The sequence below is a fragment of the Centroberyx affinis genome, unplaced genomic scaffold (assembly GCF_046629955.1).
Source record: "Centroberyx affinis isolate AG114_WGS23_722 - 3 ecotype Tasmania unplaced genomic scaffold, CSIRO-AGI_Caff_v1 ptg000519l_1, whole genome shotgun sequence".
In the NCBI taxonomy this organism is placed as follows: domain Eukaryota; kingdom Metazoa; phylum Chordata; class Actinopteri; order Beryciformes; family Berycidae; genus Centroberyx; species Centroberyx affinis.
This window is the reverse complement of record NW_027279168.1, coordinates 74,186-98,488: the sequence shown is the minus strand read 5'-3', so window position 1 is coordinate 98,488 and position 24,303 is coordinate 74,186. Positions and strand designations below refer to the sequence as shown.

The window sequence follows — 24,303 nt, the reverse complement described above, 5'->3', positions numbered from 1 at the left end:
ATGCCCACAGAGGCTGGCGATTGCATGCACATGGCAAAGCATTGCCATACTGGTTTCCTCTGTGCTGCCAATAATCTGAGCCACTGCTGCTAAGGGCTCTGGCAGGTTAAAAGGAAGTGAGGGTGTCAAGGGGGATAGCTGGCCAACTACCATGAAATGATCATAAAGGTGAAGAGCTTCATTTTCCCCTGAACCATTCGGAGCTGACTAGTACTAAATGGCATTCTCATAATGAGTATTCGCTCACATATGGTTCAATTCTCACAGACTCCATTTTAATTTATGATGCTAACATTTTCTAAAAGTTTTAATAACAACCTACATGGTTTGATTGTTAACGAAGCAGTAAGTTGTACTTATTCCAAGCCCCTGGATCATTATTGGGAATTTGTGCTACCATTGATAACACTGACATACCACATCTGGCTAGCAAGCCAAGCTTCTGCTTTGCCTCCCTATTACAATTGTCTACTGTCATGGAATTTGAGGAAAGCTTAAGAGGTGGAGAGGGGTTCAAAATGAGTGAGCTTATGAATCATATCCTCACACAGAGTCCTTTGACGAGAACCTTAACGTCAGAAACCTCAACCTCTCTACAGATGGAAAACTAGATGGAACCTAACTGAATTAAAATCGCTGGGCGATCGCCTCATCAAATCACAATGACTTGGTGTGCCAACTGCACTCTGTGTGAAACCCTGACCTTCTCACCCTGTGGGAGTCTACGTAGAGGAGCTGCCATCATTCTAGTTGTGGCAGGTTAATGGGTTTTGGCAGGCAAGCGCCCATAGTGGGTCCATTTGGTCTGAAACCACAATCTGCTGACCAGGCCCATGTCTCGTAAACACCTTGCTCTCAGCTTGTGGGTAACTTTACACCTCAGTCCAACTCAACAAGCAAGTCATTTGGCATGGGGATACCAGTCCAAACATTTGTTTGCCCATCCTTTGGGAAGACCATTTTAAAACTCAACTTGACGTGTATCCAAACCATGAAACCTCCTCGCGCATTCCTCATGCCCCCAGGACTACGCTACCTGGGAGGACATTGGCATGGAGCTGGGAAAAGAAACTGACAGCTCTTGTGAAAACATTGGGGGGGGGAAGATGGATGCCCCATGCCATGCAAAGCCGTGCAAAACAAAAACACAGAGCTACCACATCGCTCATCTCCAGAGTCTGGGGGTGGCAAAGTTAATTTTGTTTGTGTTTGTGTGTGTGTGTGTGTGTGTGTGTGTGTGTGTGTGTGTGTGAGTGAGTGAGTGAGAGAGAGAGAGACAGAGAGAGAGAGTGAGAGAGAGAGAGAGCGAGAGAGAGAGAGAGAGCGAGAGAGAGAGAGACAGAGACAAAAACAAGTTCAGGGTGGTAATTTTCATGGCAACTTTGGTCTCTCATAATCACAAAGGTGTTTCAATTTTACAGCGTCTAAATGTTGAGGTAAGGCACAACATAATAAAGAGATGCTATAATATGCTGCAGAAAGAGGAGACGCCACCTCAGATCAACACATCCCCTTTAATTCTCGTCGGAGAATTCCTGCCAGCCTGAATCACAACGCTGTGATAAGTGAAGTGCCACAATATCTATATTTATAAGTAGAGTGGAACCTGCAATTAGTCAGGAGAAGACTTTATATGGGGTCATAAAGGAAAAACAAATGGGTGATTGAATTAATGGCCCCTTTTTGGGAATTGTGGGAATACACCAGCGGGTACATACCTTGGCATAATCTGCACCATGTTTCTCCTTGTAACCATTCCGACAGACGGTGTAATTATAGAAGCGGGAATTTTTGATCAACCCGACCCATTCTCGCCACCCAGGCGGGATGTAGCTGCCATTGTACTCATTGAGGTACTTGCCGAAGAAGGCTGCAGTAGAGAAGGGGAGAGAAGACAAATGCAATCTTGGGTCAACATCAGTACATGCTGTTTTCTTTCTCACTCCTACCTGTAAAAGTCTTAATTCTGTGGGTCTGTGTGAGCATATCTGTGTGTGTGAGTATGATGTAGAATATTTTTCGCTTGTCTCTTTTTTTTTCCCCTGGCCTCACTGCACAACGTTCTCCAGTAGGCTGGGCAGGGAGCCAGCCTGTCCCGGAGAGGGCTAATTGTAGACTAACGCATCAGCTCGAAACCGCAGGCCATGCTGCAGCCCACAGGACCCCATTGAGCTGCCCGGTCCAGCGCCTGCCCGTCACTCACACAGACACTGTCTGATGAGACACGACAGCGACCTGGCACCCTCGCCGTGTTTGCATTTCTCACAGCAGACAGCCAGGCAGGCAGGGCGATGGACTCTAGCTTCCCGTAAAAATTTGCATTGACTAACAGCAATGAATGTAAGGGGGCCAGCAGGCCATTTGAGCTAGCAGTGACTGATGGAACCCTGGCTAAAATGGAGACGGGGCCTACTGCGGGTGAACCATCATAACCTGAAAACTGAAGAAACAGTGGAAACAGAAGTCCCCCTCACCCCCTGTAAATCACATCACCCAGTCCCATTGTAAGTTGCTCTAGATAAGAATGTCAACTAAATGCCTAAAATGTAAAATGTAATGTGAATGTGTCCATGATTTTGGGACATTTTATGCCCCTCCCTCACAATGTAGCTTAACAAGCTAAACAGAATACAGGGCTTGATGAGATATGACAAAGATTTAAATGTGCTGTGGATGACAGAAACAGTTCAAATTTTTAATATGTATAGGGAAATGCCCCTCTATGTGTGTGTGTGTGTGTGTGTGTCCACCAACCTGTCCTGTAACCAGTGTTGTTGAGGTAGACGGCGAAAGAGCGCGGCTCATGCTGGGCTTGCCAGGAAGGGGAGGAGCAGTTCTCATTGTTGGTGTAGGTGTTGTGGTTGTGGACGTACTTGCCCGTCAACATGGAGGACCGTGACGGGCAGCACATGGGCGTGGTAACAAAGGCATTGGTGAAAGAAGTGCCGCCATCTTCCATGATCTTACGAGTTTTATTCATCACCTGTAGAGAACCTGGAGGGAAAGATAGGGCGGTCAGTGCTGCACATTCCACTGAAGTCTGTTTGAATTTTGCAGCATACATTGTTAATACTATAAATAAGGTGTTGTGCCAATATGCACCATGCCAATGTTGCTGTTTGTGAAAGACAATCCCTAAGTATTTTCTAAACGAATAAGATTCTATTTATTTCACTGCCATGTGGCTAAACACAGCGCACTCATTAGATGACTTAACCTTTTCTCATTGCATTCACTGAGAGGCAGCAGTAAACATAATCATAATCCACTGTGCATGAGCTAAACACAAATAAAGCAGCACTTGGGCCAGATGGCCCTTCTGCTCGTGCTTATGGTTTCCATTTAATATTTATGTGTGGAAAAAGACTACAATACATTCATAAATCCTGAAGCAAACACCCACAAAGACAAAGACAGAGAAAAAGATAAAGACAGAGGAAGAGAGAAAATAAGGGAGAAGCGTGGAAAAGAATGCAAGAAAGAACATAACATAGAATTAAAACAGTAAACAAGAGAGGGAAAAAAGAGCTCACTCCAGGGAGGCGGGGACGAATGCGTCAATCTTACCCAGCTCCACATCCTGGTCATCCGTCATGATGAGGATGATGTTGGGCCGGATGTTCCTGCGGTCTCTCTGGATGCGACCCCTCAGGCCCTGGGCTCTGGTGGTGGTGAAGGCCAAACTGCCTGGAGCCCAGTCCAGAGACAAGAGGGCCAACCAGGCCAGCCACTGCACCAGCATGGTGCCCGGGACAGAGGAGGGGATGGGTATGAGAGGATAAATGAAGAGATGGATGTAGGGAGAAGAGGTCCAGCCAGGCCGCTCACTCACACCAGTGGAGCTCTCACAGCCGTGGGTGAGTCTGAGGACACAGAAGAAGAAAACACAGATGCATTACAACAAGGGAGAGGGAGTGATCCATACCAATGCTGTTTGTGGGGGGAAAATACATGTGCTGAGAAGAGAAAAAAAGAGAAAGAAAGTAGGACATTTAAAACTAGTAATGGGAATAGAGAAGTGGATTCCATTTCTGAGAAAGACAGTCAAGTGAAAAACCCAGATTCCCTGTAGGAACATTTCAGCACATTTACTTCAGTGAAATTCTGTACATCTGCTCCCAAATCATACTCAGCACACATCAGTATATCCATAAAGAGAGAAACCAAAAGGATTCTTTTGGAGTCTGAGCCCTTTAAGGTCACCAAGAAAGATTTCTCTAACAGATCCAACATATGTTGTGTGTTGACTGAATTATTCTCTCCTCTGAAAACAAGATCTCTCGACCTCAACTCTCCTGACCTGGGTTGAACTAACAAGCAGACCACAGCAAGCCATGAAAACTCTTCCACATTACAAACAACAAAGAGCAGTAAAGGTCTAGAAACGCAGTTCTCACCTTGGAGAATTCCATGAGTTTCATGTTGCATTTTTCTTCTTCTATTATCCTTGCACTTTTTCTTGTATTTTTCACCCAGCCAGACTAGAGTGTGCCCCTCTCCTCCTGTGTGAGATAACACACACTAGCACACGGAAACTCTAACTCTCCATCTCTCAACTGGAGAGCTCTTGTTCAGCTCACTATCCTGAGGCAATGCCATTGGCTGTCCACACTCAAACACCCACAACCACACTGCTGCATGAGCCAATCGCAGTCCACCTTCCACCTGTCACTCAAAAGTCACCCCCTGGTGAGTCAAGCGTGACAGAGGGCCTGTGGGGAGGATGGGACCACATTTTGAGGGGGGAGCGGGGGAGGTGGGGGGAGGGTTCCGCTACATTAACCCCATGCCGCTGTCGCCAATCACAGATTTACACTGAGTCATCCTAGCCCTTTGCAGCCTCTTGCTCACTTGCTCAAACACAACCAGCAAGCCACGGCAGTGAACAACATCCCAATGTCATGGTTGGTCATCAGAAGTCTAAATAACCTCAGGCTTAATGTGCAAGGCTTCTACTTCATTTACAGTGGTCCCAAGACAAAGCCCACCCCAACTTTAGGGAAAACTGATATTCTTGTGATTGGTCCTCATGACTTTACTTCTGGAGAAATCATACATTTATAAACTCCTAATAATACTAATCTATATATCCAATGTATCCTGACAAGGTTGAGTGCAAAGGCAAAATATACATACACATTTTTTTTCGATAAAATTAAGTTAGCAGATGACAGTAAGGGCGTCATTCAGTAACAATAATATGGCTTGTGGGCGTATGATGAACAATGACACTGTAATAATGAGTACTCCATCACGATGACAAAGTGCCTTATGGGCAGCCATCTCACTGAGTGGCACCATACTGTTCTCTATTCTGAGTTAATGGCCTGGAAACAAATGGCAGGTCTACCACACCTGAGCTGGTCAAACCCCACTGGGTGGCTCCGCCCTTACCCTCTGAATGGCCACAAAGGGCCATCCCAACTGGTACCAAGCAAAGAGGAATAAATAAAATCTAGAACAAATGCTCATTTATGCTGGTGCCTGCATTTATTGGAAGTCCCTTTGGATAAATCAGATTAATTTTTAAAAAGGTAAAATGTAAATGCAAACATGATTTTCAGCCATGCAATGTGTTGATTTCTATGGGTAAGGCTTTAGTTCCACAGTTCACTAAAATAGTATATGGATGAGGATTTGACTCCTTTCACCTGACTGGTTCTTTCTGTAGATGATAGGGAGGAAGCAGGAAAATGTGAGGAAATGTCAGGAAAAAGGCCCTGCAGGGGATGACGGTAAGAGGATGACAAGATGGATGAGGTCTAGGATAATATATTCTGTAGAGCAAAACCATTGCCACAGGCTGGCCCTGACATATCAACTTGTCCATTTGTCCAACACCAACACATGCACATGTACGTGCACACACACATAAACATAAAAACACACACATACATGCAAAGACACACACACACACACACACACACACACGCACACCCTGACTTGAACAGAAACAGCCTACATCAGCAAACCCCAAAACACCTGCTCTCAATGATGTATCTAACAGATGGTCCTGTCACGAGATGACATGTGACAACACCACAAATTATGTCCCACCTCGCCCACCACCCCACCCAGTAAAGGATTTGGGTGATTGGGTGAGGAAAGTCATGTTGAAGATACAAGAGACATTTTTGCTTTGGTTTTCATTGCTTATCTGCTTTTCCTCCAGTCAGATGGTGGTTGTGATAAGCAGAGCTTCAGATGGAGCTTTAAGAGCTTTTTTGGAGAGTCTTTCAGACAGGCAGTGTCCGGGCCAGCCAGCCCAGTCATCCTGACAGCCTTGTGCAAACACTGGCGCTGTTTGGACAAACCCCCCTCCAGCACAGGGTGGCAGAGTGCACAGACCCTCACATTGGATTACACACACACCCAACACAAACTACTGTACAAACAGATGGTGACACACGCAGAAACACACATACAGTATAGGCAGAGACTCACACGCACATCCTTTCTCCCACAAAAACACACACTCCCGCTGTGAGGGTCCAGCCCCTCCTACATAAATGGGATTGCTTCCCAGAAACAATACTAGACACAGCCCGAAACTAGCCAATCAGACATACTCAAGTCTCCCTTTCTGTCAAGCTGTGGAAGACCTAAAATCAACTGTAAGCCAGCCAGCCAGCCAGTGTAATGTTAGCACCCAGCACACATTCAATTTGACATGCCAATGATTCCCAGCAATAGCCTTTTCATGTGACCTGAGGAATTGAGAAAACAGACAAGGAGGTTCATTGTGCTATCTGATACAAACCTTGCTGTGCTAATGTGGTTAGCCACAGCGATATCAATAGCTACACTGTTTTAAACGAATGGGATGGCAGGGCTAATTAAGTACCACACAAAGTGACCCATGTGATGCGGGCCGAGGTGATGCAGGCAAAATGACACAGCTGCTGCCTTGAACGACCCAGGCCTCCCCTTGTCCTCTGGGTCACCTCTCGTCCTAAGTCAATTTCACCTGATCCGCTTTCCTCCATAGGTCACCCAAAGTTCATTTTTGACCAAAAGTATTTTTAGCAGGTTTGTGTCTGCCAAAGGTGCCCGTACATCATTTGACAGCTATCCATCTCAAGGTGCCCTGTTACCCAGGAAAACAAAACCTGCACCATTATTCATTACAGCAGCATCCCCGGCACCCTGACATTCTGGCGTAACCATGAGATATGGGACACAGAGCTGCTAGAGCGGAGCTAACTGGCTAAGTGACGAGGCTGGTATGTAGAGATTAGTGGCTGCTGTTTGTACAGCAGGCTGGGTGGATGGATGGCAGGGGGCTGGCAGTATTAAGCCCTACGGCACAGCTAGCAAGGTAGCTGTTCACACGGTGGAAAACTAGATAGAGAGAGAAACTTTACTCAAAACACTCAACTCCCCAAAGGAAATCTGGCACACTTTGAATTAGAAAAAGCTACTTCTTCCTTACATACTTTGAATCTGAAAAGAGTGTAGCCCTTTTCCATGAATGTCCTCGTATCAGAGTGAACATACCAGTGGCCATTTTTGCCTCAGGCAGCTGTCTTAGCCAGCAGCCCAGTAGCTCTAGAGATAGTAATAAATATGCCTGTCAGGATTTCTATGGTCCGCGGTGTTCTGGAGCATTTTCTTGTGCACTTAAATACACACACACACACACACACACACACACACACACACGCGCACAAAGACACACAGACAAAGGCACTAATACACATAGCCAGAATCCAGACTTTATCTGGCATGGATGAAATATAACAATCAGACTGTGACTGCTTTAGAGAAGACAAAAATGAATGCAAAAGAATCTGAACATAGTTTTTGCTAAAATCTCCATCGAGGGAGACTATAAAAATCAACTACAGGAAGCACTACGAACGATAAATACTTAGACAAATAGTTTAAAAGACTGCTTTAATCATTGATGGTTATCATTCAGCAGGATTAATTGCAGTGGGATTAAGATCAGTGTGTTCAAACCCAGTCAGTTGCAAGTGCTTTTGTTTTGTACACACTCTTGACAAAGTGTTATGCTATCACAGAACTCTTGCCTTCAGGCACATTCAGGGACAAGAGGCAGCAGGAAACTTACCCATGCTAAACATGGCTGGATGTATTCAAACTTCAGAGAGAGCTAAATAAGATACAATATGAGCAAATATGCTGACATCTGAAAGTTATTATAGACTTGGCTGTTGAATGTCTCCTCTGTTACTGCCATTTTGCTTCTTACCTGTCACCGAAATGTAAGTTAAGATGAATGTCACCAATTCTAACAACCTCTTGAGAACCTTTTTGTTAGAATAACTAATGTTTCGTGGCATCTTTATAAATCTTTCACTTTGGCTGACTCATTTATTTAGCTCATCTAGCCCGACAGAAGCAGAGCTGGCTTCTATACATCTGTGGAACAGACAAGAGGCCTTTATGCCTGGACAGTCAGAGGACTAGGGAGCACATTGTTTCTCCTTCCTCATTGTTTTGGAGGATTAGCACTAATGACCCTTTAAATGAGCCTTTACTGTACTCGTCAGGGTTAAGCTGGGGCAAGAATATTGGGGACGGATGGGAGGAACGTAAAAGGCCCGGGGGTTCAAAGGAACCAAACAAAAAGGGCACTATGGAGTTTTCAGACACACAGCTGCCAGAGACGTAAAATATGTGCAATTTTCAGATTAATGGCCATCAACACTAGGAACCTTTAGCGCACCTCAACACCCCGCTAATCTTTACTTTCATGATAGTAAAGGGTTTTTTCTATTCTAGTTTTGCAGAAAACAGCTCCTCCACTTACTCTCCTTTGACACATGACAGCAGCGCTCCAAGTCATTTTGGTACGGCTACACAGATGCTTTGTGCATACTGTAAAGTCAAATATAATGGTGTAACCATCCAGTGCAGGACTGTTTGGTTGGTTGGTGGTGTGCCGTACAGTTAGGGCCTCAAACCACACACCCTCCTGCACCCTGACCCTCCTCTGACCCGCGTGGTAATATGGCTTTGATGGTGGCTTGTTTAACCTAACCTCAGTCACCTGAGGCTACCCACACACAGGGGTTAAGAGGGGGAACTCCGGGGGAAGAAAAAGAGGAGGGGTTGCGGGGATTCAGGAGAGGTATGAGGGTAACAACTAAAAGTCTTGTGGAAGGAGGGTTGTGATTGGCCTGGACATTTGTTTAAGCCATGGCACACAGGCTGCATCTGGCTTGGGCCCTGTTCAGTCACCACTGGTGGCTGTACGTTTATCATCATTGAAGAACAATAGACACATAAAGGGACGGCACAAGAGGAATTCTTCAGTAAACAGACATTGATCGATAGCCGTGAATCCTTGTATCCCTGAAAGCAAAGCGCGGTGACGGTATAATTTCTCAATCAACGTGGGCCTATCCTTGGATTGTGGTTCTTGTTAAAGTTAACATGGAGAGTTGGGAGGTGAAGGGGTTCACATTCCCAAAACAAGATGCTAGTCAAACCCAAACCAGATGCCATGGCCTCCTAAAGTAAATCAGTCATTCATAAAGGCCCTCGCCATTAAGGACAATGGCCATTTCAAAGCACCTCAAATCCCCTCTTATTCCCTTTCATTCTCCCTCTCTCTCTCTCTCTCTGTTTGCCCAGTCCATCTCTAGGGCAGCCAAGACACAGAGGAACAATAGCGAAGAAAGGGGAATTAAAGTCTGATGGCATAGTTAGAATTCTGTAGGCTGTCCTGTGTCTATAGGCTGCAAGACCACCAGTAACAGCAAAGACCGTTCTGTATGCAGCTCCAACTCTGTGCATTCAAACTCTTCCCATGAGAGAACTCTGCAAGGGAGGAAGAAGAAAAAGTGAAAAATGTAGTAGAGAAGAGATAAATGTGTGAATGCAAACAGAGAGGCACAGAAACGGTCGAAGAGATAGAGATGCACTGGGTGCTGTGGAGAACAAGGAGAGGTCTCTTGATTTTGCCTTAGACCAGTCCCATTTTTCATGTGTAGTCTGATTGCTCCCACTCGATTTCTGAGGGGAAAAAATGATTACGGAGCGGCCTTAGATTAATATTGAGGTTTGTCCAAATGTTTCTCTAATCCGAGGGAATTTGGCTGGTCTGCTGCCATGGGGCCAAACGAGGGCCTTTACACTGAGGAGGGCCTGTGTCAGGACCCACTGTGCCCAGCAGGCCGGGGGCAGAACATTGTGCCCACCAAGACCCGCCCGTCAGCCACACTGAGCTCACTGAAGGAGAGCTCTGTCCCAATACGCTCGCTTGGCTGCATGTACACACTGGGAAAGGGCTCAAACCTTGGTGTTTTCAGACTCTTAACTCCACTGATTTGTTTGACCAAAATGCCCAAATCGGTGTAGGATCTATGACCAAATTCCAGTGAGAAAACCAAGAGCAAGAAGCAGTGAAACGGAGAGATCACTGGCTCTTTGTTCCAGGATGTTTACTGAGAAAATGGATACAAACACCACTCCTCACCTTGACAGGCACATTCAGAATCGTCCTCTTAAGCTTCCTGTATGTCCTAAATCTGTAAGCCTTCAGATATTAGAACTGGGAATGATTCCCGTCCAATGGTCTGTGGTTGTATTAGAGTGTACGATGGTCACTTTAATGAAGAAGAATGGCTTCAATTCAGTGAAATGTGAACCTGGACTGCATGCATGGCTCTGAGTTAAACCCCTCATGTTTCTCCCTGACCTGGTAAGAGACCCTTTGTAGTGCCAAGGCTGCCAGGCCGCCCCATCAATAATTATGGATGCATGTAAATATATAATTAAATGAATCCTGGTCCCACAGACTTCAAAGTAGGAAAGGCTTGCAGGCCACTAGGTGGTCTGTTGGGAATGATGAGGGGCTTTTGGGCACCCTAAGAGGGAAATGATTAAAAAACATACAAGGCTGTTTCAGAGAGGGGAGAAAGGTTGCCTCTGTGTGTGTGTGTGTGTGTGTGTGTGTGTGTGTGTGTGTGTATTTAAATGTTCAGGTCCTGAAGTATGTGTACCCTTTGTTGAGCTCTGTCTATCTGTCACAAGCCTCATGCTGGTAACACTTACAAATGGGGATTAATGTTAGTCAGTGTGATTGATATCAAAAGTAACGTACTGTACCCAAATCCACATTATCGTTGCACACAGTGTCTAATTTTCACCTCTAACTCTGCTAGTTCTTGTTAGCTTGTAGCTCTAGGAAGAGGCCTGCTCTGCTCTGGAAACACTTTAAAAAGGAGTCTTCCAGGAGGCATGTTTTTTAAGTGTGGTTCAACCTTACAAGTGGAAAAAAAGATTTCCCAAATGAAAGGGTGAGAAAAAGAAAGAGAGAGACAGAGAGAAAGAGAGAAAGAGATAGTGAAGAAAAGGGAAACCCCTCGTTTGATTTATTGTGTGATATGAAAACATGGAATCACAATCAGCGGATCACTAACCGCAGTTATATGGCATGAGCCTAGAGCAAGCTCTTCCTTGTTAAATCTATTCTGAGCCATGAATGGAAACCATTAGCGATAGTGGACCTCAGATGAATAAAATACAGTGCATTTATATTCCTCCAGCCACTCTCTTGTCAAAGCCCACACTCCCATCAGAAACACACTATCAGGCCGAGAGAGCAAGAGAGAAAGAGAGAGTGAGAAGAAGAGAAAGAATTGCTCACTCACGGGTGGCTTTCTCGTCTCTTTGACGTGTCAAATATACCCCAGATAAATTATTCCTTTTGCCACAAAAGAGAGCTATGGCAAATTGCTTCAATGGGTTTCCACTGAGGTAATTGTCAAGAATAAAGAGATTGACTTCTTTTCCATGAAATCAGCAGCATGGTGGCACAGAGACAGAGTGAGTGCAGTGAGTCTGGAGGATATTTTTTTGTTCGAGCTCAGTACTTTACCCACTTCAATAGACCTGGAATGTTCACTGACTACCAACTTGAGAAGTGTGGCAGAGCTGTGATTCCTAAGAATTGAATTCCCTTTCATGTATAACATGGACATTGTCAAGGCAAAAAAAAGGCCTGTGTTCTTGAGCTTAAGCACAACCAGCAATGGGTCATTAGGAAGAAATGGTTTTCTCTCTCTGTAAGCATAGGTTATTCATTGACAATGAGTATAAAAAAAGACGCCACTGCTGGACCAGTTTAGAGAATTAATGATCCACGTGGACGGAGCAGTGATTAATGTGCCCGTCTCCTGGACCACTTGTAGAACAGATTTGTCAAAGGCAGGACAATTGTTTTCACATTCAATACAGCAAATTAAGCTTTGCTTAGTCCCTTAGTTTCTGTGTGTGTGTGTGTGTGTGTGTGTGTGTGTGTGTGTGTGTGTGTGTGTGTGTGTGTGTGTGTGTGTGTGTGTGTGTGTGTGTGTGTGTGTGTGTGTGTGTGTGTATGTGAGGGGGTGGGGAGGGGGGGGTAATTAAATCAACATGAACAATTTATAAAGAAAAATAAATAGAATTTCTACTGTTAGAAGTCTACCATAGTTAGAGGCTACTGTTCTTACCGTAGAAGTAGAATTCTCATTATATGGTCTGAAGAAAATTATGTCAAAAGCAGAAAGTGAAGATGGGATCTGGAGCGCAAAAAATAGCAGGAAAAGGAAAAAAGCAGGTAGATTGTCATTTTTGTCTATTTTATTCTCTACTTTCTTTCTCCATTTTCATTACTTTCATGATTCAAAATCAACAGCCGTTGTATTTTTTGGGAAAAAAACATGAAATTCCTGAAATATAAAAAAAACCCAACTCTCTCTCTCTCAAACACACACAGACACAGCTCCCCTTGAATGTCTCTCCACAGTTATTTCAAGGCTACCAGCAGAACCAAGTGCCATATCACGGAGGACATATGCACATATGACATATGGTGTCAAAAGACTAATTCCCTTAAGAAAGAAAGAAATTTCTCCCCCTCCGTTCCGACAGTTATTTAAAACCGACGGCACAACCTATGACAGGTATGATAGCCAAACAGACAAAATTGGTTGATTTTGAAGATTTGTAAAGCGATCTGAAATATGCAAAATGCTACAGAGATAGCACTATCTACTGACGAGTAGAGGTAACTGCCACAGATATACTGTAAGTGAATGAAAGTGAATGAGCATCCAAAATGAATGAAAGTCAACATGCAATGTCCCTAAAAAATGTCCTCCTTACGGACGAGACATATAGAGGCTCTCACCTAATGGCGAGCCTAAAAACAATCCAAAAACTGTTTCTGGGCTGTGTGGATTCCTCAGAAGCACAGGCTGAGAAGGTAACAGCTCAGTCAGCAAACCCCAGGCAAGTGTACCGCTGCTGGGGCGTGAAACAAAACACCCCCAAAATGTGGAGCATGTGCAGGCATATTCTCTGGAAACTGAAGACAAACATAGACCATGAGAACCAGCCTACGTGACCCTGGACGCCATAAACAAACTTTTCCATGACTGTGACACACCAACACATGATACCACTCGTAAAATGTATTCGCCCGATTGCACCTGTGCTGCAGCCTTTATTGCACTCCCTGCTGTCCCTGTATGTGTGTGTGTATATATATATGTATTCATATCCTATACTGTGTGCGTGGGTGTGTATGTGTGCATTACAAGTCTGTACCACTTACTATTCCACTTACTCATTCACTTACACACACACAGCAAGAATCAGTCAGACATGCACATAGACAGACACGTAACCTGTAATTTGTACACAGGGGAGCTCTCCTTTCCATGGCCTCTGGCTCAATGTGTGTGGCTTTCCAGAGTGTGCAATAACGTCATTTGTAATTCAATTAACTTTATCTTTCCTGGCAAAAATTCCAAAAGCCAGTGCATTATACAAAATCTAAAAACTGTACCTTATCTTAAGTATAAAACATGCAGCTTACCTCTCCAAATGCTGTCATTCCAATACATTTCAGCCAACCTGAAGGAATGCAGTCAATACATCACCTCCACATATTCAAGAGACACCACAAAACACACGGAAACTCAGTTGAACTGGCCGAGGGCATTTTAGGAAAAGCAGAGATAATACGTGTCATGCCAGGCTGGACTTTGTCAGGATAAACAAACTGCTTTAAAGAGCCGCTCAGCCTCTTAACACTACAACTGTTCAGCGATGCAGTCATTCCAGATCCACATGGCAAAGTCAGGCTGTTCAAGTCGGGGCAAACAGGACCAGAGGCTACCAGTCCCGTACCACATGGCCACGTCCACACACGCACATACACACACACACACACACAGGCAGTGGAGGGGAGCGCTGGCAGAGGCTGAATGTGTTTGCCCGCTCCAGGGGAGACGGGAAGAAAGGGAGCAGAGGAGCTGAAACAAACGCATGCTGGCTTCTATTAGTAGAGCCGTGGAGCGGGATGGAGGGGTGAGGAAACGTATTCATTCCTCCTGCCCCCCCCATCCCTTCCCATCCCTCCATCCCTCCCTCCCCATTATCTCCATTCTAGAAAGGCGGCGGATGAAAGGGAGGACCCCCCAGTGGCAGCACTTCTCCCTCCAACCTTACGCCGATGCATTCTGACGGCTGCTTAATTGTACGTGATACAGGCAGGGCCCTTTCTCTTTCAAATCTAAAACAGATTGCTTCTCCCTGGGGAGGGGATTATTGGACAAGAGAGATGACAAAGCAGGGACAGTGCAGCCCTCTGGGGGGTGCGGGTCGGAGGGGGTAAGCTTGTGGAGAGTGTGTTTGTGTGTGTGTCTGTACACACGTTTTGCTATGTTTTCTCTTTTGTGCATGCCCGTGCCACGAGAAGATTATGTATGTGTCCATGTGTTTCAAATGTGTGCACGTGTGTGTGTGTGTGCGTGTGACAGGAAAGAACGTGTATGTAAAATCCAGCCTGTTCTCTGATCACAACACGGTCACTGGAGACCCTGCACTCCCTCTGCTCTTCAACTTCTTTTTACTTTACTCCCCCCTTCATCACGTTCACACCTCCCTTTTCTTACTCATCTCCCCTCCTCTCTCTTATTCCTCTCATCTTGGCCCCTGTCCTCCTCCCCCTCTCTGTTTCTCTCGACCCAGCTCTCTCTTTCTGCCCCCTCTTAAGCCCATGCTGCATCCACGTGCAGCAACATTCGAACAAAAGCTGCTCCGGACATCGCAGAAAAAGACACAGATCCTCTCTCACTCTGGTTCTCTTCTTTAATGTTGTGCACTTTCACCCACTACCAGCAATCCCACATTTTCTCTCACTTCCCTCTCGGGCCGAAACAAGAAGGGTCTGGTCAAGGGTCATTTCTGGCTGTTGCAGAGCTGAACTAATGTCCAGCTACTGAGAACTGCACAGCAAAGGTCACTTCTTCCCAACTGGTCATCGGGGCAGAGGCTGGAGAAAGGAAGGGGGAAAATTCCTGACACAGCAAATGTAAAGTACTGAACCTAAGCCTGGTTTGCTACTTTCTGTAAGGTGTGAAAATACTAGATCAGAGGTTGGAGGATTAGGAAATTCCTTCCAGTGATGAGCTGGATGTGATGTTTGCATGCCCTGACCTCCACCGCTCCAATGAGAGACTGAACAAACACTTGGGGGTGCTATTGTAAACTCCCAAATACCCCAAAATAGATCACTGCAGTGCGTGTGTGTGTGTGTGTGTGTGTGTGTGTGTGTGTGTGTGTGTGTGTGTGTGTGTGAGTGTGTGTGAGTGTGTGTGAGTGTGTGCGTGTGTGTGCATGTGGACCCAGATATGTGTGGCATATTTCCCTGGAGCTATGTTGTTAAAAGCCAAGGACACTTCTCTTTCAGGGGCTGTATGTAAGTGTATTGAAATGCACATTGCGCTCCATAGCAATGTTTGAGCAGTAAGGACAACAAAGCAACCGAGAAAGTGGCTGACTCATCTAAAGATAGCCTCTCTAGATCCCACATAAATAAAGCATGCCATGAGCTCACTGTTCAAATACTGGTCATTTGCAGTGATAGGACTGTGCAATCTATCCCAGCGCTACTGTGCAATCAGGCCAGTGTGAGGAACACTATCATTAAGCTGAAGAGATAAACAAGCGCCGGAGGAGAGGGTGGTTTAGGAAACCTTTTCTTAAGACACATACATGAGAACACACACATTCATATACACACACACACACACACACACACACCAAAGGAACTGACCGTTAAATCTTAAAAATAACACTTTTGCACAATGGTTTCAACTCCTTCTCAACACTTTCTTTGCATTCTTTTCTTTCTTTTCTGTATTTTTCAGTGATGAAAAAATGTGGGAACCTACATACGATTAGTCTTTCAAAAAAGCAAAGAGGGCTAAACAGTTAATTAATGGTATTTATACCTGGTCAGAGTGCAATTTGGTCAGAAAGGTGCTCAGTGCTGTTTTGATATTGCATCCTCATCAGTGTTTCTCTATTTCCAACACCATCACTGCATCACCGCCCCCAACTCTTCTTTTTATAGGCCACCACTTTCTTCCTATTCTCACAGGACTAGGCAAAGTCATTTGAAAGACTTCCTATTGCACTGCAACCAGCTGAGAACCACACAGTGACAGGATTCTCAAATGTGACACCTACCATAGCAGGGTCAAGTTAAGGCTTAAGAAAAGACAGTGAATAATGCGGCATACAGATAACATAGTAGGTGTAAAAATATGGTGCCGGTTTGAGGGTAACAAGCATTCTAGAAACATCAAATCGCTCCTCGCTCACTTATATAAAACGAGGGCAGAGGCATGTCAAAACTCCTCTAGCATGTTTTTGATTTGGACTAAATGAGGAAGAAGGGGAAAAGTAGAACACTTTACATAATGTGCCTAAGTCTGCTCACATATACAGGATGCTCAGTCAATCTAATGCAGCACTTTTGACACATACTATATGTGTCAAATTTATTACTCACGCAGTGACATAACACACAGAGTTTCGTTGTGTTTTATTTACGACAATAATTATTTAGTCTGACTATTGTGATGAATGCCTTTGCCCTTGTTCACCCGTCTGCACCTATGAAGTCATGCAAGATGTCTGAGAGCTCTCTGATTCACTGTGGTTGACATTCAAATGACACACACACACACAATTTTTTTCCCCCATTTGTACAAATAATTGAAAAACACAGTTACTAACTCTTCCTATTCCCTCATGCTCAGTCACTCACCATGTCTATCAGAAGAATGTATTACTCCAGTCACTGCATGCACAAACACACACACACACACACACACACACACACACACACACCCCACAGTAGATTCAAATGACGGCAGAGGCGCTACTGGAACAACGTTTGTCTTGGCAAGCCTCTGCCCCCCGGAACCTCATTATTTGCAGCAGCTGCTCATGCTCTTGTTTGTAGCACAGCGACGCTAAACTGTTTAAAGGATCTCCCTTCTCTTCTGAGCTGGCAGTTAGTGCTGCGTTTAAACCCCCCAAAGCTGCTTTGCTATGCGCCGAGTTGAGTAATCAGAAATCGAATCTAAACACTGCTAGGTGAAACTCAAGTGCAGGGTGGATTTATGGATCAGACTCATCGATATAGTATGTATGAAGTTCAGATCTTCCAAGTTCTCCATCTCTCTCCAGCCATCTCATCCAGTAACACACATCAGAGCTGGCAATGTATGGAAATTTAAGCCAGTCTGTTACATTTAACGCTAATTGTGCCTGGTGCAACCAATTGGCGGCAGCTTTGAACGGGACCACAACATAAGCTTGCCATTTAGGAAAACTAGGTCAGAGAGAGAGATTCTCTAGTTCTTATGAACTGGTAGGTACACACAGAGACCGCATACACACACACGTCGAGAAGTTGCTCACATGGATCTCTAAAACAGCGGGACTTTTAACATTGAGCCACGCTGAGGCTGAACTCAGTGACTCGGCTGCATCCGAGCTTACCTGCAGCAAAAGCCAACTGTATTTCAACAGAAGTGAAAACATATTCAGCTAGAGCATTCACATGCACTCTTATGCACTGTCTGTCTCTGGGCAATAAATGAGTTAGATATGAAAGGCAGACTCATGAGTTAAACCTTCAGCAAATACCTCTGACAACAGTATTGTGTGAGCACAAAACTGCTAAACTTTCACTAGCGACTGTCTCAGTTAAGTAACTTTATCCCTCATCAATCTTCTAATACAAGCCACTTTGTGAGACCATCTCCATAGCCCTTAAGCAGCAAGCATCACAATCCACTGGTGGTTGTGTTAAATACTTTAAGTAACAAGCAGGAAGTGTAGCTACGGCTGATTTACCAAGGTAAACACATATTCACACAACAGCAGCTTTCACCCATACAACCTCCTCTCCTCTCAGCCCTGCTGCTGTTCACACAGCCTTTCACAGCTGCACAATCTCCATTTGCAAACACCTCTCTTTCACACACACACACACACACACACACACACACACACACAGCGCCCGGAGCTAGGTATAAATACTATACATCATATTCCCACTCCATTGGCAAGTTTCCCTTCTCACTCGAGTCAAGTTAAATAGCTGAAGTGAGGTGTACATTCCCTGTGTCTCTCTCTCTCTGCTTCAGCTCTGACAGTTTGTCCGGAAAACGCTCTTCAGCAGCCCATCCATTTAGCCTACACTGACACTGTCTGCCAAATGTGCACTTTGAATTAGATTTATGAAAAGTTTTAACTGGGTTGAAGTGAAGGGGTGTTAAATGCTACACTGAGTTTAGGGAATGCACATAACTAGTGGTTTAATTGACTATTTTAAGGAACTGACAAAACTAATAAAAACTTGAGGGAAGATGATGAATTGTTTTCTTGAGATCAACAGAGAAAATCATTAATTCAGGATATCCAAAATGGATGAAAATGTAGACTGTAATCTTTGACCCTGATGCTATGATAACCCATAGGAAGCCCCCACTGACACAGTCATGTATTTAACTTATTTAAGTAACAGAAAGCTTTTCTGATCTAGTTACCTTTCACTTCCAAAACTCATGCATTCAGAAAAATTTAAATTAACAACTGGTTGCTTATGGGTAGGGGAAAAAATGACATTAATGGAATGTGCTGCCTTCTAATCCCTGGAGACGGAGGAATTTGCGACGGAGGGAATTCCTGTCATTCAGGGGGAAAACTATGAAGTCCTGCACACAGAGGGCTGCTGTGCAGTGTACAGGCAACACAGATCCACTGCTGAACAGCACAGCTCACCATACCACCAATACAAATCCCTGCTAAGACAGACTCCCACTCCTCACTGTTATCTGCATAAGATATTGACTGCTAAATGAACAGACTAACAGGCAAACACATTGCAAAAGCAGTGGAAAATGGGAGCAAGACAGAAAAACATCAGAAAATAGAGAAAAAGAGAGTGAGAAAGTTGCATATTACCTGGAAGGCAGGAGAGCAGAGTGCTGGCCGAGTGAGAGGGAAGGCTAGGATTCCTCTCTCTGTGAGTTTTCTCCTTGCGTTTCTTCAATGGTTCTTCCTCCGCTCATAGAGGGGTTTGTGTCTTGGTGTTGGGATTTTGGGTTGAAGAGTAAGGGGGGACCACACAGCTCCTGGAGGACAACCTCTCTCCTCTAATCCTCTCTCCGATGTGATGACACTCTCTAACCTCGACCATCTGTTGAAACACGTCCCGGAGCAGTCAGCACCGCGCTGTGTCAAGAACCCCACTCCCCCTGCCCAATCACAGCCCGGCTGCTGGGTGGCTCCTCGCTGCCAGGAGGCAGGGACAAGGACACAGCCCAGCGCAGGGAGACACACACAGTCACACACACACACACACACACGCACACACACTCACTCTACAAGATGCAAGCAAGAAAACCCCCAGCCACCGTAACCTGAGAGCCAGAGAAGGAGGAAGGGATAGGGAGAGTGAGAGGAGGGGAAAGAGGAGGAATGGGAGGAGGGAGGTAGAGAAAGAGAGAGAGAGAGAGAGAGAGAGAGAGAGAGAGAGAGAGAGAGAGAGAGAGAGAGAGAGAGAGAGAGAGAGAGAGAGAGAACATAAGAGAGAGAACATGTTTGAGAGAGGCAGAAGTAGAGAGAGAATGACAAAGAGGGAGACAGACTATGCCAATTGACCAGTAATGTTACTTAACACTTCTCACAGGAATCTTAGACTAAACACACACACATTACCGGTACTTTACCCTCTGTCCCTGACCCCCTTCCCTCCTTTCCTCTCCCTGCTACAGCGGCCACAGACTATGTGGTCTAGAGAATCAAACTAATAAAGCAATAAAGCTCTGTATTGGCTCCATGGTGGGAATGCTGTTGGCACTAAACTGTTACATCTGCAGGCGCAGAAGCACAGGCAGCAGCCCTCACACCTTAGTGTGATAAATCCTTACAGTCCCACGGCTGCATTCCTGCCCTTCACCATCTATTGCCTTAAGTTAAAAAGGAGGGCAGTGAAGAAGACACTAAAATTACATAGCTAAGGAAAGAGGAAGATAGAGAGAGAAAGAAAAAGCAACACAAGGAAAGATAGGAAGGGGATATGCATGTGGTACAAGATGGAAACAGATTGATAAAGATGAGTTTGATTTAGCTTTACCTGCCTAATTGATAAGATATGAATCCCAAAGCACTACATATGAACCTTTTATAAAAGCATGTACTATTTGCTATCAGTGAGACGTCTTCCAACATTAACACCATTAAGAGTTAATTTCCTATATAATCAATCAATTTTGTGGTAATTGTCTTACTTGAGGCCTGCTGTTACAATACAATTGATCTTGGAGCAAATGAAAAACTTACCCATTCATGCAAAACACTGGGAACATTAGGTGAGAAAGGCTGTCCCATTAATCATTTTGTTGAACCACTGTCCTACTCACTGATCCATTAAAAACGGCTTATGAGACCCTGATGATATTCAAGAGCAACTTCAAAGGCGAACGCTAATGAGTTAATACGCATTTGATATCCAACAGCATCACAGTGAGTTCATCAGAGGTGTGAAACGCCAAACAAAGGCCTCTAAGTGGTCCATTTACATTCAGTGAGCAGCATTCACACCATCGTCTCCTGTTTCAAGTTGTCCTTTGATAAATATCATAAGGTTCAAATGTACTTAAACAGGTTTACACAGACCAGTATAATTGCATTGTGGATAGTCCCTTTCAGATCACCCTTACTGAATGATACAGTCAAGGTGATGTGGATCCACAAACAGTCTAATGAAGGTTACATTTATTGGTCTGTATAAAACGTTTTAAGTACAATTCAAGCATTTCTTTCCAACCATGCCTGACTTTAATCCTGTACAATAATAATCAAAGTGTGTTGCATCCTTAAATTATGTATACAGCAGTAGCGTGACCTGACAAAGTTCTGTAAAGTCCCCAATATGCGTATTTCACCATATCCCTCAGATCTCCACTGTATATCAGCTTTCCAGTTTAATTTGAGTGCACCACACACACAGTAAAGGGATACTGCCACCTTTTCATCGGGTGCTCCCGGTTATATTCACCCCAGGTTTATGTATGAGGATATTAGATTAAACAAAACAAAGCCTATTTTCACCAGAGACACGTGAAACTTTCCCCCGCTCGGGCTGAGGTCTGGAACAGGGGCAGTGGCTAGGGAGAGAGAGGGCCTTCGGGGGAAAGAGCTCAAATTAGATTAACTAAATTCACAAAGACTGTCCCCAGCCCCTCCTGCATGGCTACACACACCCCAACCCACACCTCCAACCCCCAGCCCCCATTCTCACGGCCGAGAGGTTTCCAAAGGGCCTTCAGGCAGGCCAGGGGCGACCAAATCCCTATGCTCTTTACTGGATTAAAGATGGCTGCCCCAATGGGGGAGAGGGGCTGTTTTTTCAGGAGCTGAGCACATCTGTAAACATCATAAATCCATGCGGACAGAAAAGGTTATCAGGCTCTGAGTTTCTATGAGGAAAACAACTTCAGTCTTATCAAGCAGCCAGAAGACCCAAACCTTTAGATAGTTACTGGTTATTCCCCCACTCTAACACACCTCATTCATTTTGCATGACCTGCTTTATCGCTGATTTCCATTTTCACTTCCGCTCATGGACACAAGAGCAACAAAAGCGAAGGAAGAGGGAGGTCTATAAAATGGCCTCATCCTATGAATGACTGAATGACCTGCAGGGGGCCAGAGGTTCTCTGGTAACCCCCATTCTCTCTCTTTCTCCCCATCTCCCCTTCCTCTCCCGTTCCCTCCACACTTCACAAAGTACCGACCAAGCCTACCATGGTGGATATCTAACACAGAATTAGCCTAAGATTACCAGTTTTCTCTGGTATCAGCGCTCTCTGAAGGAGTCCCCCACACCTCACACCGCTCTCTCCTGTCCAAGCCTTATTCTTGAACTGGATCCTCCTCAGATCCCAAACTCACCTCCCCCCTTCTTCTACCAGCTTGCTACCCATCAGTGGGGCCCGCAGGTGCAGGCAGGGGCCAGTGTTGGGGGGCTACTCGGTTCACTAGCCCCATTCTCTCTGGCTGAATGAGATACACAGGGGTGTCATAGCTGTGATCCGGCCTCTGGGTCAGTGTAGAGAGCTAGAGCTGGAACTGGGGAATGCTGTGATGTGGGGGAAGGCAAAACTAGGGGTGACATTGGACTGTCTTGTGCTATGCCGTGAGTTAAATGCTAACCACATGGCTAACGCCATGCTAACCTCCCACTGTGACACAGCGCTGGCAGCCCGGTGTCAGATGACGAGCGGGGATCAAAGTATTGAATGCGTCAGCTGCTAGAGATCTCCTTGAGTAGGGCCATAACACGCAGGGGGTACTACCTTCATTAACTGCCAACTCTGGGAGCAGGGCACACGGCCACTTGGCAGGAAACAGGTCTGTCTTCTGCAGCTAAGACCAGGTGTCATCGAGTGTATATGAGCAAAGAGAGGATCCTTCCTGGTGCTATATATATCTGGTCCTCTGCTGCTGGTTCCCAGGACCCCTCAGACTCCAGAGGGTCGAATCAGCGTCATCTCAAGTTCATGCCAGACAGGCACAGCTGAGAGCTAGGGAGGACTGGGAGACAGCAGGAAAGGAGGAGGAGGAGGAAGAGAGAGTTAGAAGGAGAAATGAAGGGAAGGAGAAATGAAGGGAAGGAGAAGGGAGGAAAAAGGGGAGTCAGGAGTACAGTAGGGACAAGGGGCAGCAAGGGAAAGGGGAACTAGAGGGAGAAAGAGGAGAATGGATGAGGGGGGTTCTGTGGTTCAGTGACAGCTGAACATGCAGCACACGCATGTGGAGGGAGCTCTGCTCACGCCACCCTCCTGCTGTGGCACTCATGTGCCCTTGCACTACACATGTATGTAGCTTAACACGCATGAAACCAAACATGCATGAAGACATGCATGGCACATGGCAGCAACTGTCACAATAGGCTGAATAAGGCCAATTGACAAATCCTTATACAATATGGAGCTTTCAGGTGACACATAACACAGCATACATATAATATAGTATACATCTAGGCTTTTTTCTACTGGAAAGGATGGCAGTCATTGATACAATGAACATTAAGTCTGGGACCCATTGTGGAAAACCCATTGTAAAGAAGCTAACAGGTAGTGCATGAGGCAAATGGAATACACTAACACATAATGGACTCATTAAAGGCAAACTGAGACAAAGTGTTAGGCAATGATGATAGGATTTAGAGGTCTGCTCATAATGACATCCATCAATGGCCTTCAGTGAGAAGCCAGAGGTGTTATCGTTCTGAGAAGAATGCTGGCAGATGTTTACATGGTCATCAACCATCCATCAACCAACTATCAAAGTGTATCTGCAGGGAGAAAGCCAGTTCCATTTACTGAAAATACTATTGTGTTTCAATATTGTGTTTTGATAAACAACTAATCTAATCTCAGGTAATTTAACCAAGTCTGTCAAAGAATTATGAAAATGTCAATAGTACAGGAGCTATTTGCATATCTATCTCTATCCCTCTCTGTAAAGCGCAACAGTGGGTATGCTTCATTGAAAGTAAATTGCTTCCATAAGCGACCCTGTCGTTATGTGGAAATCACAGATGTTATTCTTCCAGATTCCAAAAACTAGTGTTGACTAAATCCTTCTGCTGATCATTTTTGCTCTGAAGAAATATTGAATTTATTTCCACGCAAAATATCAAATGACAACACGTACCATCAGTAATGTTATACAGGTGCAAATGACGAACTTACTTCCACATATCTAGTTCTGGAGGAATGCAGCCTAGATTGGATAATTTTTGGCATGAAAAAAAATAAGTGCATCCAGATTTCCAAATAACAACAACTGTCAGAGCACAGTACGATTCCCTGGCCCTTACTAGCTGCCAGGGGCACCTAACAAAGAACACACTGACACTCTTATTGATCAAAACTTCAAACAGTGTCTGTGTTGCAGTTACAGTGGGCCTTA

General features: G+C 45.0%; 1 protein-coding gene across 3 annotated transcripts in view; it reads right to left on the bottom strand.

Annotated features, from left to right (window-relative positions):
• sulf1 (sulfatase 1) overlaps nt 1–19,496 on the bottom strand; it is a 40,835-nt gene extending 21,339 nt beyond the window's left edge. For all 3 annotated transcript variants that reach the window (XM_071517744.1, XM_071517745.1, XM_071517746.1), the window contains exons 1-4: nt 19,285–19,496; nt 3,568–3,863; nt 2,755–2,994; nt 1,719–1,870 (exon numbers count right to left, since the gene is read on the bottom strand). In XM_071517744.1, the coding sequence (XP_071373845.1) occupies nt 1,719–1,870; nt 2,755–2,994; nt 3,568–3,742 (567 nt within the window). In that variant the 5' untranslated portion in view covers nt 3,743–3,863; nt 19,285–19,496. The remainder of the gene's footprint in view (nt 1–1,718; nt 1,871–2,754; nt 2,995–3,567; nt 3,864–19,284) is intronic.
• Nucleotides 19,497–24,303: the final 4,807 nt, after the last annotated feature.